The sequence below is a fragment of the Saimiri boliviensis genome, chromosome 9 (genome assembly GCF_048565385.1).
Source record: "Saimiri boliviensis isolate mSaiBol1 chromosome 9, mSaiBol1.pri, whole genome shotgun sequence".
In the NCBI taxonomy this organism is placed as follows: domain Eukaryota; kingdom Metazoa; phylum Chordata; class Mammalia; order Primates; family Cebidae; genus Saimiri; species Saimiri boliviensis.
Genome location: NC_133457.1, coordinates 13,389,195 through 13,407,128, shown reverse-complemented (window position 1 = coordinate 13,407,128; position 17,934 = coordinate 13,389,195). Strand labels below are relative to the sequence as shown.

The window sequence follows — 17,934 nt, the reverse complement described above, 5'->3', positions numbered from 1 at the left end:
CTCCTCCATACCCTTTACCACCTATTTACAACACAGCAGCCAGAGTGAACCTTTTAAAACATCAAGTACAGTGCCTGGCACATAAGAGATGCTCAATTAATATTCAATCAGAAATGTTATTACTTCCAGTCATCCCAATAACTCTAGTAAATATAATTTTATGCTGCTTCTATGTGACTGGAAAAAAGATCTAATGCCCAGATTTTTTCATGCACTTAGATCAAAAAGCACTGGAGAGAAAAAAAAAAAAAGTCATATCCACAAGGGGGTGCCAAAAAACCTCTTTGGGACCTAAATAGCTAGTTTCTTTCTTTTTCTTTTTTTTTTTTTTTTTTTTTTTTTTTTTGAAGCAAAGTCTCACTCTGTCACCCAGGCAGTGGCCCGATCCTCCACCTCCCAGGTTCAAGCGATTCTCCTGCCTCAGCCTCCTGAGTACCTGGGATTACAAGCCCCCACCACCATACCCAACTAGATGGGGTTTCACCATGTTGACCAGGTTGGTCTCGAATTCCTGACCTCAGGTGATCCACCCACCTAGGCCTCCCAAAGTGCTGGGATTACAGGTGTGAGCCACCACACCCGGCCTATCTTTGTTTTCTTAATTGTAGGAAAAATATGCATTTATTTCTGTCATTCATTTTCAGAGAGATAGAGATAGTAGATGCAAACTCTCAGAAGGAAAGCTGTACTGATCTAACCAAGATATTTTGTTTTTCTCATCTGCTAGTCCCTTTCTTAGTCCTTTCTGTATCCCTTGCAATTTGAACAAAGCTTGGTGAATAGTGAGCACACAAAAAGCACACTGGGTGAAAGACAGATGCATAAAGAGCATAAAATCAGGACATTTTAACAAACATATCAAGCTCTAAATATAAGCCCCCTTGGTAGTTTTTTCTTTAACCTTGTCTCTCCACTGTTGGATGAAATTTGCTACATTCAATTCCAGTCCCCACCCCAACTTCCTTCTTAAAACAGGGTCAGGGTTAAGCCTTCAGTGCTTTAATCCAGAGGAAAATGACTTATTTTAAAAAGCAGCGAAAAACACCGGATTCCTTTGGCACAGGATGAAGACTAGCTCAGCTCTTCAGTCGCTGATCATTGTCTATTGTTCTCCAAACAGTAAACCACTATTTCACACTGAGATTGTTGGCTGCGGGTATATTCCAATTCCCTGGCTTCTCATGAATATGAAGTGAAGGGCTCTGACCCTGAAAGTGGTAGGTAATCTCAAAAAAAAAAAAAAAAAAAAAAAAAAGAAAAGAAAAGAAAAAAGAAAGAAACGGTCAGGTAGAAAGAAGAAAAATAGACTTTCTGTGACTGTATGCTCTTGAAATCTCCTGCAGGGTCTAAGCAGGGCAAAATGGGGTCTCGAAAGTGTGGAAGCTGCCTAAGTTGTCTGCTGATTCCGCTTGCACTTTGGAGTATAATTGTGAACATATTATTGTATTTCCCAAATGGGCAAACTTCTTATGCATCCAGCAATAAACTCACCAACTACGTGTGGTATTTTGAAGGAATCTGTTTCTCAGGCGTCATGGTAAGTGTGACTTTGGTGACTTGGGAGAGTAGGGGGAGTTGTTGTTGAGACTTAACCTTGAACCCAGTAAAAATAATGAATACTGGAAAAATCATTCTGCTCATCTTGGGTGTAGGATTTGAAAGATGGACGGGGAAGGGGCAGGTGATCTGCTAGGATTTGGGACATAGCTTTGTTTTCAATAAACTGCTCAACAATGCAGCTTCAGTAATGCAGGAAGTCAGTCAGTCCTAACGAAAGTCTGTGGGACACTGACCTGTAAAAATAGTATGTTCTCATGAACCCTGCGTATCAACTTAAGCTATTCGATCTTCAGTGGCATTACTGTTTTCTAGAACAGATTTTCTGTCTGTGCTCATGTTTTTCTAGATTGAAGGGGCATTAGGATAGCATGAAAAAAAGCAGAGACTTGAATATTCAGACAAACCTGCAGGTAAATCTAAGCTCTGTCATTTGTGCCATGAGATCTTTGGCAAGTTACTCAGTATCTTTGAGCCTTAGTGTTCTAATGTGAAAAATGTGAAAATGGCATTTGCTTTTCAAGATAAAATATAGATAGATAGATAGATATAGATAGATAGATAGATAGATAGATAGATAGATAGATAAAGTACCCAGGAGAGAGACTGACATGCAGTAGATAGCCAGTGACTGTTGTAATTATATGATTATTAAAGAATGAGCTGTGTCATCATTAAACAGTCCCACACTGAGACCCTCATAATGGAGGGAGTGTTTGAAAAGTAAATTGAATTATCAACGGTAATCCATGAACACTTTCCTGATGACTTTGTGCTCTTTAAAAATAAACAAACTGATAGTAAACCATGTTGGCAACTCGGAGGAAAAGACACTTTTCCTGGTCAAGTCATCTCTAAAAACAGCACATTATGGACTGTAAGCTAATCAGATCACCAATAGTGTAGAAGAGATATAGAAATAATCTATTTCTACATCTTTGCGGGATGTTTAATTATTGTATTTTAATAGCTATGTTGTAAAGCAGTTTTCATTTATTCATTTTGCACATTAAATTAATAAATTTTAAAATATTAATATCCAATGTTATTGAAGTTGCTATGAAATAAGCACACAACTAATGTTGGCTGAACTACAAGGTAATGTCAGTCTTTCGGGGAAGAGTTTGATATGATATACCAAGATCTATGAAAATGCTTATGTTCTTTGACTCAGTAATTCTACCTCTCATCATTTATTCTGAGCTATGTGTACAGATGTTTGTGGCTGCATTGGTATAATAGTAAATAACTAGAAGAAGTATCTTACAGAGAAGTAGCTAAATAAATTACAGTACATTCATTTCATACAATGGTGAAAATTATAATTATGAAGATGTAACAACATGGAAAATGCACATTATTTCATATTAAGTGAAAAAAGACACAACGAAGTTGTGAGTAAATTACTATTGCAGCTGTGTCAAATATACATATGTGGGAAAACACCAGAAATAAATACATGAAGACACATGAGGGTGGTGGGATTATGTGTAATTTACCTCCACTATTCTTGACTCTTCCGCACTGCAGTTATATTTTGAAACAACAAAAAGAAGACAGTTTCTCCTTCAACAGTTGATGCCTGAGCAATAAGACTACAGGGTCTAGGTCTAATTGTATCTATCAATATTGTAATGAAGCTGGTTACTATGCTTTGGCCTTATCTCATCGTTTCCCTCAATATGCAATTGTAATAAATAGAACAGTGGCAAGACATAAATAAGGTTAGGCCAGAATTTATTTCAATCTGTGAGAACTAATGATGTTGAAAGGAGAGGAATATAGGACAGTTTTGCTTATGCTCCATGTAAAAATTAAAACTAGGAAAAGAAATCTGTTCTCTATTTTTTTTTTTCATTTTCCAGGAATTATTAAAATATATTACCATAACTGCATCAAACCCTTTTAGGAGAAAGGAGAAGAATATAGATAAATAATTAAATGAAGCAAAAAATTAACGAAAGCTGAAGAAATTTGGAAACTAGAAATGTTGGCTATGAAGAGTAAAATAATAGTGAACTCAGCTGTAAGACTCAGTCCTGAATAGTAAGAGTAAAAAAATGGGTGGAGAATTTCCCATAAGCAATTCATGGTCCATAATCTAGCCTAACCAGAAGTTATCATGGTAAAGAAATTCATGTTCTAGCTCTAGCCTTTTTCCTAAAATACAAAAAAGAAAGAAAGAAAGAAGAAGGAAAGAAAAGAAAGAAAGAAAGAAAGAAGAAAGAAAAGAAAATAGAATTCATCAAATTCTCCCACTTTGTTGGCTTGATACAGACAAAACACACTGAAACAGTTTAAACCTGAGAGGGTTTGAATGCATGGGGAAATTGAACTCACTTTAAAGAGATACGGTTTCCAATTACCCGAGCCTCTCACCTCCATTCCCAGAGGACAGTAAATGAAGAGAGGCTAGCAAACTACAAAGTCTGGCGCATGATTTTCTTTGGATCTCTACAACTGAGTCATTGAGAAAGGCAGGGTGGTATTCTCATGTCCATACCATTTACTTCTCCTTGATCATTAGCTTTCGATGGTTGGTAACCATGATAATAATAGTTAACACTTATCAGTCACTTACAATGAGTCAACCACTATACTCAAAATGTCACGTATATTACCTCATAACAACGTCTTGATAACATTTTATAGAGAAGGAGTCTCAAATTTACACAGCTGGAAAGTGGCAGAGCTTGGATTCAGACAGACCCAGATCTGCCTGACCCCAGAATCTATGCTTGAAGTCACTGTCCTCTGATTATAAGCACAAATGTAAACTAGCATTTCATTACTAACATTTTATCTCTTCCCTCCTATAGATGCTTATAGTAACAACAGTTCTTCTGGTACTGGAGAATAATAACAAATATAAATGTTGCCAGAGTGAAAACTGCGGCAAAAAATATGTGGTAAGAGCAATGGTTTTTTTTTTTTTGAGGATGGTTGAGTGGGCTCCAGCTTTCTTTCTTGTCACTCAGAAACACAAAAATATTGACAGTATTGTACCCTCACTACTGTACCCTATCAGTACAGAGATCAAGAGTTTACTGCCAAGATTATCTTCCATTTGGCTTAGTCTTTCCTCCACCTTTGTTCCACTGATGATCTTTGGGAAAATCAGGATTTAAAGAGACATAAAGTTAGGAAGTAATACTTTTTCCTAACTGAGTTTCTGTTAGTCTATTTTTTCTTTATAAACTTTATTAAGGGCTAATTTACAAATATTAAATGGCAACCATTAAAATTATGCCGTATCATGAATTTTAACTGTTGCCTACACCCACGAAACCACCATTGCAGTCAAGATAACAGAGTATTTCTGCCAACCTCAAAAGATTAACCTTTGATTTACTTTTTGTCATTATAGGTTAGTTTGTATTTTATATATGTGAAATCATACAGTATTTGTCTTTTTTATTTGTCTTTTTTCATCCAGGATGATAATTTTTAGATTCATCCATGTTGTTGGGTGTACATGATGTGCATTTTTTAAATTGGCACTTTAAAAATAATTAAAATAGTATCAGGGAGAATAATACAAACAGATTTTCTCCTTTTTTTTTTCTTTCTTTTCTTTTCTTTTTTTTTTCTTTTTTTTTTTTTTTTTTTTTTTTTTTGAGATGGAGTCTCCCTCTGTTACCCAGGCTGGAGTGCAGGCGCGTAATCTCGGCACACTGCAAACTCCACCTCCTGGGTTCAAGCAATGCTCCTGCCTCAGCCTCCTGAGTAGATGGGACTATAGGTGCATGCCATCATACCAGGCTAATTTTTGTAGTTTTAGTACAGACAGGGTTTTGCTGTGTTAGCCAGGATGGTCTCAATCTCCTGACCTCATGATCCGCCCGTCTTGACGTCCCAAAGTGCTAGGATTACAGGCATGAGCCCCAGCGCCCGGACACAACTAAATTTTTTAAGCCAGGACACAGGAAGGGGAACATCACCCACTGGGTGGGGTCTCTTGGCAGGAGCTAGGAAAGAGACAGCAGGGGGTGGGGAGGGATAACATGGGGAGAAATGCCACATATAGTTGATGGGGGGATGGAGGCAGCAAACCACATTGCCATGCATGTACCTATGCAACAATCCTGCTTGTTCTGCACGTGTGCCCCAGAACCTAAAGTACAATTTAAAAAGTCATAAAAAAAGAATAGAAGTCTCAATTAAAATGCTCCCCAGAAGCCACATGTGTGATATAAACGAATGAAATGAATCTGGTAGGCATCAGAGCACAATTTCCACCCAAGGAGGAGAAGGAGCTGCTATTCAAATCCAGCCAGCTGTAGCCATGATGAAGTGGGCAATAATTCTCAGTTTTCAGGAGAAAGTAAAAATATGGATTTCTGTGTAAAACTTTTCAATTGTAAAATATTGGCAGTTAATCTTCATTTAAACCAAACGAGGTACATCTTCCAGGAAAATTTGAGTCTGCATCAGTTTATAACTTCTGAAATGTAATGAAAGTTGATTCGCTTATTGGCTGTTATCTGCTATTGCCTGCCTGTGTTCCTCCAAAATTCACATGGAAACCTAATTCCTACCATGGTGGGACGTTTTTGGATGTGACTAAGTTATGATGGCTGTTCCCTCATGAATGAGGCTGGTGCCCTTATAAAAGGGGTTGAGGGGAGCACTCTTAAACCCCTTGCACTATGAGAGGACACATAGAAGGTGCCATCTGTGAGGAATGGGCCCTCACCAGACACTGACAATGCCAGTGAGCTTAGACTTTCCAGCCTCCAGAAGTGTAAATAATAAAATTCTGTTGTTAATTACTCAGTCTAAGATATTTTTGTTATAGCAGCAGGAACTAAGGCACTATCCATTCCTACATGGAGTCTGGTTTTCTGACAAAATTCTTAGACAATTATTCCTGGAAAGCAAATATTGGCTAAATACGGGCGCTTGGAATCATAGCTAATATTTTATTGTACTTTGTTTTTGAAATCACCCTGTTACATAAGTGCTATTCCTGTTGACGTCATCTACAGTTTACAGAAAATAAAACTATGATTCAGATTCTTCCAAAACACATTTTGGGCATATCACTTCCTTGCTCAAAAACCAATTACAGTACTTGTTTAAAAAAAAGCTTCTGGTTGGGCACAGCGGCTCATGCCTGTAATCCCAGCACTTTGGGAGGCCAAAGTGGGCAGATCACCTGGGGTCAGGAGTTTGAGTCCAGCCTGGCCAACATGGTGAAACCCCATCTCTACTAAAAATACAAAAATTAGCTAGGGAGCCTGTAATCGCAGCTACTTAGGAGGCTGAGGCAGGAGAATCGCTTGAATCTAAGAGTTGGAGGTGGTAGTGAGCCAAGATCGGGCCACTGCAGTCCAGCCTGGGCAACAGAGTGAGACTGCATCTCAAAACAACAGCAAAGAAAAAAAAACAACAAAACCCCAGCTCCTTCCAGGTTTATGGAAGAATAAGCTCAAAATGAACCTGGAACATCTTGTGCCAGAAAGCAGAACATGTTTAAAGAATGGCAGGAGTGTGTTAAAGGGCATAGGAGTTGACCTACATGGATATTCCCACTGGCCAAATTTGGACGATTTGTACGTCTAAAAGTATAATATCATTTATGGATTATAGTTTAGTGAATTAGAAGATCCATGAGTCCAGATAACATAGAGAGAGGCAAAGGAGAGTGAAATGGGAGCAGAAGTTGTTCTGCGCAGAAAAATGGTAACATAAATGGAGAGAAATGACAGCATTATGAAGGCACCATATTGGAACCCCAGTGATCACTGGTAATCAATGAATATGAGGATCTCAGTGGATGCTAAATCCGTTAGTTGAAATGTTATTAAGAAACAGAATATGACACTGTCTCAAAACATTACGTTGGCAGTTATTTACTAATTGCAAGTGGAAAATGTACCTTTCCAGGGAAGAGATTTGAAGGACATCTTTAACCAAGAGATCAAACTTAGCACCACCCTTAGCATGAGAAGCCCACAAGGTACACCACACCCATTAAGTATACTCGCTAAAATTTTTGAATTCAATTGTGAGAAAATAATCAGAAAAGCCCAGAGTGTGAGATATTCTACAAGACAACTGTCTGGGATTCATTAAAAAAGTTGAACAGCCCAAAAAACAAAAAGGAAGACTAATATAAATTAAACTAAAGAGATATCATCTTGTACATAAACCTTTATTGGATCCTGTACAAAAACGTTTAAAGTTACAAAATAATAGAATTTGTTTATTCTTAGAAGATGTATGCTGATATATTTAGGGGTGAAATATCATAATGCCTGCAACCTACTTTCAAATGGCTCAGTAACAAAAACATTTAATAAATACGCAGGTGTATATATATGAACTGGTGTATATATGTACTTTGCATGAATATGTACACACAGAGAAGGGAGAAAGCACAAACAAATATGGTAAAATATTCGCTTAGGTGATTCTAGGTAAAGGGTATGTAGGGATTTATTGTACTATACTTTCAAATTTTTTGTAGATTTGAAATTTTTTAAATAAAATGTTGTGGGGAGGGAAGCCCCTTGCCCAGAAGGATAAAGTCCAGATTCCTTGATCCGGCATTCAAGGCCAGCTCTGGACTGGATCTGCCAAGCTGTACTCACTTTTTTAAGTTACTCAAGAGCATAACTGTGTCCTGTCAATCTTGTTTTCCCAGCTTTAGTACGATGTAACTCTGTCTTCAGAACCTTTCTCCTCACTCATCTGAATAAACCCCTCTTAGATTAAACCTATTTTCTCACAGCTCTGCTTGCACTGATCTGCCTGTGAATATCACCCATTCTCTCTACTCAAATGAAAACACCACCCTCCATCAATTCTACCCTCACTTGAATATGTGTATAAATATTGAGGTTACACCTGATATTTTCCTTTATATTCTTGTAAATATATTAAGATACCTTTACAAGAGGAAAGCAGAGGTCATAGCTTGTAATTCTTAGAGAACCCACTCTACCTAAAAAACAGCAGGTCTTCAATAAATAGTTTCGGGTTGATTGATCACATCCTTCACTGAATTTTTATAAGAGGTGATCATTATTTTAATATCAAAATTCCAAAAAGAAAAAATAAATTTAGTAAATTACCTACTTACCTCTGTGTGATGCCAAACGAAAGGTTATTTAAAAACTTATTTTTAGGATCAAATAGGTTTGGATTACTTTTGTTTTTATTTGTATGTGGGCATTTAGTATTGTATGGACTGCATGAGCTTGGATGAATAGGGGAATGTAGCTTTCTGATAATTTATCCACGACATCCCATTATTGCCTTCTATGGCACTAACCTGCTACTATATTTTAATTTAGACACTGCTGTCAATTACCTTTTCTTCCCTTGGAATTGCCTTTTCTGGATACTGCCTGGTCATCTCTGCCTTGGGGCTTGTCCAGGGCCCATATTGCCGCACCCTCAATGGCTGGGAGTATGCTTTTGAAGGCACTGCTGGACGGTAAGGAATAATTCCCCAAGCTAAGGAGATCAGAAAATGGGAAATACCTGGCCTCATGCCCGTGCTCACATTTATTTTCAGTGATCACTTTGGGGTTCCATGTGGCTGTTTTAGTGCAGAATGTTCCTATTAGTTTACTAATATGCAGACCAATTTGTTCTTACAAGGATCTTCGTTTAGATTTTTTTCTTCAGTCTTTTAATGCCATTTTCATTTAATGTCTTGAGGCTGTCACGGAGATATCCAAATGAAAGGTGTGTTCTCCCACCATACTTCAGATTAAAGTTGTGTGATTACTATGGTCTGCTAACAGCTGAAGCTTATGACCTGGGTGGTGCCAGCAACTCAATTTTGTTTTAGGCCAGGTTGGACGTGTGGTTTGTTACAAGTGTGAAAGGGCTTAAGGACGAGAGAAACCATGGTGCTCTTGGACAGTGCCTCTCAGGGCTGTAGTAGGAGGCATGATAAAGAGATAATCAGGCAGGGTGAGCAGAGAAGTACAGCCTGAGATCTAGGAACATGATTAAGCACAGGAGTTTGTGGAATTAGCAGAGCATATGCAGCTTATACTGGAGAAGGATCTAAAGAGGTAGCCTTGCTCAGAAAACTAGTAATTTAGTCATGAGCCTCGCAACCCAGTCCTGGATCTCAAAATGCCTCATGCTGGCCTTGTGCTGGGTGTATTGGGTTCCCGGCACCAGACACAGATTAGGAGGTAGCAGGGCCCAGAAAGAAATACAGGAGAGGTCCATTGAATCTCTCCTTGTTTTTAGCCTGTGCTCAGAATTCTGATGGCGTAAAATGAGGGAGTGTTTGTACCATTCGCTGGGGGAAGTTATATTTTCTTCTCAACTCTCCACGATTGGCTTTATTTGTTCAAGGCCTGTGTCTATCTGAGGTCTTACACGTGCATCTAGGCCTGCACGGCGGAGCTGCTTCTGTGCCTATAGCTGCCTTCATTCAGAAGATTTTACATGGTGCCACATACCATGACCTCTTTTAGTGAACATGACTCTCCCTCAGGTCAGGAAAACCTAGACAATAACTTCAGACCTTCCTGCGCCATTGGAGGAGACACGCCTGTGGGGTTGACGGGCCTCAGTAAAGGGGACTCTAATGTAGAAATCCCCACTGGGTGCAAAAGGCCCCTTGTTAACACTATCGGCCCCTGAACTTTTTCTTACTCAAAACCAAAACCTTCGTCTTTTTTTTTTGAGACAGAGTTTCACTCTTGCTGGCCTTGCTGGAGCGCTATGGTGCGATCTCAGTGACTTCCACCTCCCGAGTTCAAGCAAGTCTTCTGCCTCAGCTTTCCGAGTACCTGGGATTACAGGCATGCGCCCCCATGCACTGCTAATTCTATATTTTTAGTAGAGACAGGGGTTTCTCCATGTTGGTCAGGCTGGTCTCGAACTCCTGACCTCAGGTGATCCGCCTGCCTCAGCCTTCCAAAGTGCTGGGATTACAGGTGTGAGCCACTGCACCAGGCCAAAACCTCCCCTTTTAAGCCATGATTCTCTAGGCTGTCCATATGCCCCTCCATTACTCCTTTAAGCTGACTCAGAGGCTTTTTTTCATCTGTTTCCATCTATATAAAAATGTTTCAAAAAAAAAAAAGTTTCAAGGTGAAACATTGATTGGAAGCAACACATGGAAGCTAAGTCTCTGGTCCCCTCAAGAAGTTTCCAAGGCTTGACATATACAGCGGGGAGCAGGTGTTAATACTGAATTATCACATCAGTTATTCATTTGTGCATTTATTCAGCAAATATTCATTGAGCACTGACTAGGTCTCTAGGCCTTGCAATAAGAGCTGGAGCATCAGAGGTAAATCACAGAGAGTCCTTTCCCTCCAGGAACTCATACAGACCTGACAGAACATTCAACTAAGATGGCAACCTCAAGGTGAATGAACATTGCCCTTGGAGCACAAGTGTTTGATGGTTATAGATCGAAATTTAAGTCCCTCCCTCCTACTTATAAAGCTCCACAACCTTAGACAAGTATCCGGCTATCTCTGAGCTTCTGTAGGTTGGAAACAAGAATCACTTCTATCTCATAGAATTTGGAATTAAATGGAAGTAATGCACAAATGTGATGCAATACATTTTCAGGTTTTATTATTAACAGGTGACATTCCCCACCTGCCAGGTAGCCGACAGATTTAGTCACGGGCATGGTGGCTGGTGAGGATCCTGAATTTGTTTTCATCCAACAAATACTTACTGATCTTTACAACTTGTCAAGCACGACCTTAGAGTTTAGAGCTGGCCCTTCAGAGATGAGCAAAACATGGTCAGTGCTCTCAGAGTACAGTCTGCTAAGGGAATAAAAATAGTTGCAGATGCAGATACAGCCACAGATAGATATACAGATACAGATAGAATTACAATAAATGAAGTCAGTGCTGTCATAGAGTCATAGGGCTGTGTGTGGAGGTAGTGGAGGGAGTGGGTGTCAGGGCAAACTTCTCTGTCCCTCCCCAGCCCAGCCAGAGCACTTATGCCTTTCTGCAGTTTACAAGAAGGAGAAACAGTACCATAGTCTGGGAGAAAAGCAGAAGCCCTGCAAGTCATCTTGTTTTAAACTGCTGCATGATCTGTGCAGAGCATGTACTAGGAACAGTATAGAAAAAGGATCTGGAGGGACTCACTTCCCTGGTGGCTGAGACAGAGATAGGGGTAAATGGGATATGAGCTAGGTCTAGGAAAATTTAGCAGAAAACCACTGTTATTGTACTTTACAGGTTCCAAACCATTTTTATACACTCTTACCAAATATTCACAATAACTCTGAAATTAGATATTTTAACCCCCTTATTAAGATAAGACTCTGGAGGCCAGCAGGATCAAGTTCTTTGCTCAATATCCTACAGATCCAGGAATTCTGATTTCATGTTCAGTGCTCTTTCCTATTGGAGACAAGGGCCATTAACAATATCAAGAAATTCCCAAAATGCCTTTATTTCCTGGAGCATTGGAGAGTAGGAAATAAATAAGGGGGGGGGGCGGAAGAGTGAAAAAGAAAGAAGCAGGAAAAAAATGGAAGAGGAGAAAGAAAAATGAAGAGAGGTCATGGGAGTGGTAAGGCAGGCACCACATTTACAATAAACTAAGTGTCTAGCTCAGTGCTATGCATATGATGTGTCCAAAATGTATATCTGAATGGTTTTTAAAATATATTAATTTGTATCTAATAACAAATTATCTATACAATTTGTTATCTATATAATTTATTATCTGTGTATCTACATATTTTAATCATACAGTAATTTCTCAAACATATAAATACCTGTCACTTTCTTCCTTGGACCCAGTATGTAGATTTGGCCATGGGTCTCTCTCTCAGTTTCCTTACAGATTCCAGCATGTGGATTCAGTGCCTAGAACCTGCGCATGTTGTGGAGTGGAACATCATTTTATTTTCCATTCTTATAACCCTCAGTGGGCTTCAAGTGATCATCTGCCTCATCAGAGTAGTCATTCAATTATCCAAGATACTGTGTGGAAGCTATTCAGTGATCATCCAGGTAACAGATTCTCATGGGCACCTGTAGCTCATCCATATTACACTCACTTTCCAGGATTCAATGAGTCTTGTTAAAAAGACTAGAATTCCATCCTCCACCCCTCCCCATTTCTACTATCCTCATCTTTACTCAAGCTCTAACATCTGAATTTTTTCTGATATCCCAATGTGTCTTGGCTTATCTATATGGGTTGTATCAACTCAGTAATTATAAAATCTGCATTTCTTGTTGTATGGTAAGACTTCATAAATGTTTTGAATGAGCAATGTTTTAGTATTCTATGTAGTGATAACCCAAAGCATAAAGAAGTTTTAGCATTTATCAAGTAATTTCCCTGTTCTTAAGATAAGCAAAGGCTCAGAACCTTATCTCAATGAAATAACTTCTCTTCTGAACGCATTCAACTAATAAACCTTTATCTTGAGTGCATAGTGAGTGCTTTTGAAGAAGGGAAATATCTCTTTATCCTATTGAAACTACTTTTACTTCATCTGCTAAAATGCTAATGTTAATTTAGTTCTGGTTGAAACTATTATCAACAAGTCCAGAGTGAAGAAAAATCATGAATGGGGTCTCCTGTATTTTGTTTAACAACACAGAATGTGTAATACCTTTCCTAGCAATTTCAAATAGATGTTTTTCTGTTCTATCACATTTTGAATATGAAATGTAAGTTTAAGTTGCTATCTGGATTGTGGATTACTAATCAAACCAAATTTGTAACTTTAATCACTTTGTTTTTCCTTCTTTTCTGTAGCCTGGAATCATTTGAATGACAAAAATGTTTTCCATTATCAAGACACAGCCATCTATCTAAATCTTATACCAACTGTGTAGACTTGAGGAAAGTATTGAAATGATGGTGCTTTTTCCATTTGGTGTTTATTTGTGAAATTTGCAGTCCTCACCACACATGCAAGTATGCCACCCTTCCTCCATTTCGAATGCTTTTTAAAGTAATGTTATATATCACATGACCCTCATGCTCTGGGCCATCAGGAACTTCAGAAATACTTATAACCTTTGATCAAACAAATCCGTTTCTAAGAATTTCTATTAGGGAAGTAAATAAGAATATGAGAGAAGAATTTATGCAAATATGTATGTTGCAACATTATTTAATATTAGAAACACTCCAAAATTCTAAACTTAGAGGAAGGTTTAAGAGTGGTAAATACTGTAAATGCTTTCTGATATTAAAAAAATTAAATAAAAAATAAAGAGTGCTATATGGTTGTAAAATCATAGTCATTACAAACGATGTTTTAAAAATTACAAATAATGCTACATCAAAAAGCAGGTTACAAATTCATGTTTACAGTAAATGAAACACTAATAATCAAAATTTAGGATGAAAACTAAATCTAAGAGGAAATATAACAAAATGCCAACTATGCTTGATTTGGCGCATTGATGATCTTCCCACTTTTCTATATTTTCCAAGATTTCTTTATTGAATATGCTTTAATGAAAATATTTTCTAAATTCACATTTTCACTATTAATTTTTTTTTTATTTTTCCAAACTTTAAGGCATATGCTCTTTCCACATTCCTCAACATTATTTGTAAACATCATGGAATGACACTTCCATCAACATTCCATGAGGAAGCAGTGATACAGCTAAGCCAGAAAGAGTTTTATATAAGCTTATACAGTCAAACTAAACTTTTGCTCTTCCTTTCTGACTCCTGTTGATGAGTGTGATGGACTAGAAGAGGTAGTCTTAAAATAAGTGAGCATCTAGGGAACATGCTCAATGGGCAAGAGAAAATGACCACTGACCAGTCGATAGCTGTGTCATGGGGAGTTACCAGTATCTATATTTATTTTTAAGTAATTAAAAAGTAGAACATTTACAAACTTTCCGCCTATACCTGCCATGACTTCCTCGTGGACAGTAGCCACATCTTATAAATTTTTCCACCATCCATAGCACCCAGCACACAGTGGACCCAGTAGGCACTCAGTGTTGAATGCTCATACCAGGTTTTCTGCTTCTTACAAATTACCCTGCTAAGCACTGCTTACATCACAGGCACACTGGGCCTCAACACTTCTGCCAATTCCCTATTTGTCTCCTCCATGGACACTGTCAACAATGGTCTGCCAACACTTGCTCTGTGCCAAAGCCAGAGAGTAGGCTAGGAGGATGTGGGAGAGAATGTCTTTCTCTTTGATGTCTGCTGTGCCAACCTTTAGGTGCCAACCAAGGCGCCTCTTCACAGCCTTTGCTGAAACTAACATCTTGAAAGCAAGCCATGCCCTCATGTTCTGGGTTCAGCTGACTGAACTGGGACAGGCCCCAGAGTCATGGACAGCCTCTTCTCTCCCAGTGGCCTCCGACTTAGCCTGGAGTAAAACACTGTACAGATAAGACTGGTGGTTATTCAAGCATCAGAATTTGAACTAGGGAGCTAAGAATGAAGCAACCTGAGCATTGCCACAAGATATGACTAAAGGATAAAGAAGGAAGCCAACATACAGAGAGTATCTTGTTCATTTTAATAATGGTATCATATTAAAAGGAGGATATGTGAACTTCTGCTCCAAAGCTTCCTAAAACCACCTTTGCCCACAATGAACAGTGACAATATACACTAGGCCTGGTTTCTACTCTTGGATTTCTAGATAGTCTTTCTTCTTTGTCACTGTGCTGATAGCTTCAGTAACCCCCACCACTAAATCAGTGCAGCTCTGTTTATTGCAACCAAAATGACCCAACCGAAGTTTCCCTTTTCTAGATGTTGGGTTGGAGGGGTGCCAAGACAGAGACGCTTAGGCTCCAGAGTACTACAGAGCTTCATTCAATAACTCTATTTGCCAAAGAACTTAAACATGAGGTCTGAGGGACTTGGGCCAGGAGACAAACCCAAGCTACAGACACAATGTTGTACTCAGGGTGATCTCTTCCCCTCTGACAGCCCAGGGTTTCTCTAGCAATCCCATAAGCTAGTCATATCCAGGACCATCTTGTCAAAAATTCTCTGAGTCTCCTCAGCCCTCTTGTAAACAGACTTCTAGCAGGCCCACCTCGTCAGTTTGCCAGATACTTTCGGACTGTCTATCTCTTGTTTAGATTCAGCATGGCACCATACATTGAATGGAATATTAATAGATGTTTGCCAAATGACTCCACCACAGCACTGGACACATCAGAGCTACAGCCAAATGCAGCATGATATCTCTATCATGAAAATTAAATTTTAACACAGCCATCAAATATTCTATATTTGAAGAGTATATGCTAATCATGTAATTTTCAGTTTAAAAAGCTGAATACAAAAAAGCTGAATATGCAGGTTTTGTATCCTTGAGAATTCAAAGGAAATAGGAAAAAAGAAACGAACACACATACACACACATACACACACACGCACACATATATATATACAGTTTGAGCCCAAATTTTTAATTGAGTAACTACATAATTACATGTAGACATGTATAAACCTTCAGATATGTAAAGACCAGAAAAATATTTAAAATTTAATAGTTACATTATCTGTGATCATATCACCTTGAAAATGCCTAATATTGGAAGCTTCAGCAGGGTTGGGCCAGGTTATTACTTGGATGGAAGACTAGATGCAATAGGCTGAAAAAAGAAAGCATAAGTATACAAAAGTTAATACTTAATAATTACCACCCATTGATAAGATTATATCTCTTTTCTTTACATTGTTCAGTATTTTCAAATTTTCCTTTGAAAATGTGTTATGTACTTGAATTATTAGAAAAAATAAATGTCATTTAAAAAGGAAGTGTTCTCTAATTCTGTCTGTAAAATTCATTTAAGGAGTTTAAAATAGAAAAACATATACAGGTGTTTGTGACTGGCCTTCTCTTACCCTTTCTAGAAATAATCTTTCTACTTTTTAATTCTGAGAGAGAGTATTACCAGCTAATCCTAACTGACAATTATTCATCTTGCTGCAAAGGACATGAAATAACTTTTTTTAATGGCTGCATACTATTTCGTGGTACATTTGTGCAACAGTTTCTTTATGCACTTTCCCATTGATAACATTTATAATGATTCCATGTCTTTGTTATTGCAAATAGTGCTGCAATGAATGTACATGTGAACATGTTTTGTTTTGTTGTAAAACAATTTATTTTCCTTTGGGTATATACTCAGTAATGGGATTGCTGGGTCAAATGGTAGTTCTATTTTTAGTTCTTTGAGAAATTTCCTAACTGCTTTCCACAAGGACTGAACTAATTTGCATTCCCACCAACAATGTATAAGCATTCCCTTTCCTCTGTGATCTCACCAATATCTATTATTTTTTGACATTTTAATAATAGCCATTCTGACTAGTGTGAGATGGTATCTCACTGTGTTTTGATTTGCATCTCTTTCATGATTAGTGATGTCGAGCACTTTTTCATATGTTTGTTGGCCACTTGTATGTCTTATTTTGAGAAGTGTCTGATCATGTTCTTTGATCACTTTTAAGTGAGGTTTTTGGTTTTTTTCTTGTTGATTCATTTAAGTTTCCTATAGATTCTGGATGTTAGATTTTTGCCAGATGCATATTCTGAAAATATTTTCTCCCATTCTGTAGGTTGTCTGTTTTCTCTTTTGATGGTTTCTTTTGCTGTGCAGAAGCTCTTTAGTTTAATTAAGTCCCATTTGTCTATTTTTTATTTTGTTGCATTTGCTTTAAGGGTGTTCATTACAAATTATTTGCATAGATCGATGTCTAAAATAGTATTTCCTAGGTTTTCTTTTAGAATTTTTATAGTTTGAGGTCTTACATTTAAGTCTTTAATCCATTTTAAGTTAATTTTTGTATGTGGTGACAGTAAGTGTCCAGTTTTATTATTCTCCATGTGGTTAGCAAGTTATCCCAGCAGCATTAATTGAAGAGGGTGTCCTTTCTCCAGTGTTTATTTTTGTCAACTTCGTTAAAGATCAGTTGGTTGTAGGGGTGTGGCTTTATTTCAGGGGTCACTATTCTGGTCCACTGGTCTATGTGTCTACTTTTATATCAGTACCATGATGTTTTATCAATAGTTTCTGCAGCATTGTATTGGAGTTTGAACTGTCTTTGTTCTTTTTGCCTAGGATTTCTTTGGTTATTTGACCTCTTTTTGGGTTGCATATGAATTTTAAAATAGTTTTTCTAATTCTGTGATAAATGACATTTTTATCTGATAAGAATTAGTGTTGAATCTATAGATTGCTTTGGCCGGTATGGAAATTTTAACAATATTGATTCTCTCAACCCATGAGCGTGGAATGGTTTTCCATTTTTTTGTGTCATCTATTATTTCTTTCAGAAGTATTTTGTGGTTTTCCTCATAGACATTGTTCACCTCTTTGGTTAGATGTATTTTCCGGTTATTTTGTGTGTGTGTGACTATTGTAAATGGAACTGCATTCTCCATTTGGTTCT

The 17,934-nt window shown here is 37.9% G+C and overlaps 1 protein-coding gene across 2 annotated transcripts; it reads left to right on the top strand.

Annotated features, from left to right (window-relative positions):
- Positions 1-1,055: 1,055 nt before the first annotated feature.
- Positions 1,056-16,293, top strand: TM4SF18 (transmembrane 4 L six family member 18). Of its 2 annotated transcripts, XM_003925052.3 has the most exons (6): positions 1,057-1,217; positions 1,344-1,537; positions 4,377-4,466; positions 8,859-9,001; positions 12,350-12,530; positions 13,288-16,293. In XM_003925052.3, the coding sequence occupies exons 2-6, from the start codon at positions 1,361-1,363 to the stop codon at positions 13,300-13,302; spliced, it is 606 nt and encodes a 201-aa protein (XP_003925101.1). In that variant the 5' UTR covers positions 1,057-1,217; positions 1,344-1,360; the 3' UTR covers positions 13,303-16,293. The 2 variants fall into 2 exon arrangements, with proteins under 2 accessions (XP_039336188.1, XP_003925101.1); XM_039480254.2 differs by having other exon boundaries at positions 1,056-1,537.
- Positions 16,294-17,934: the final 1,641 nt, after the last annotated feature.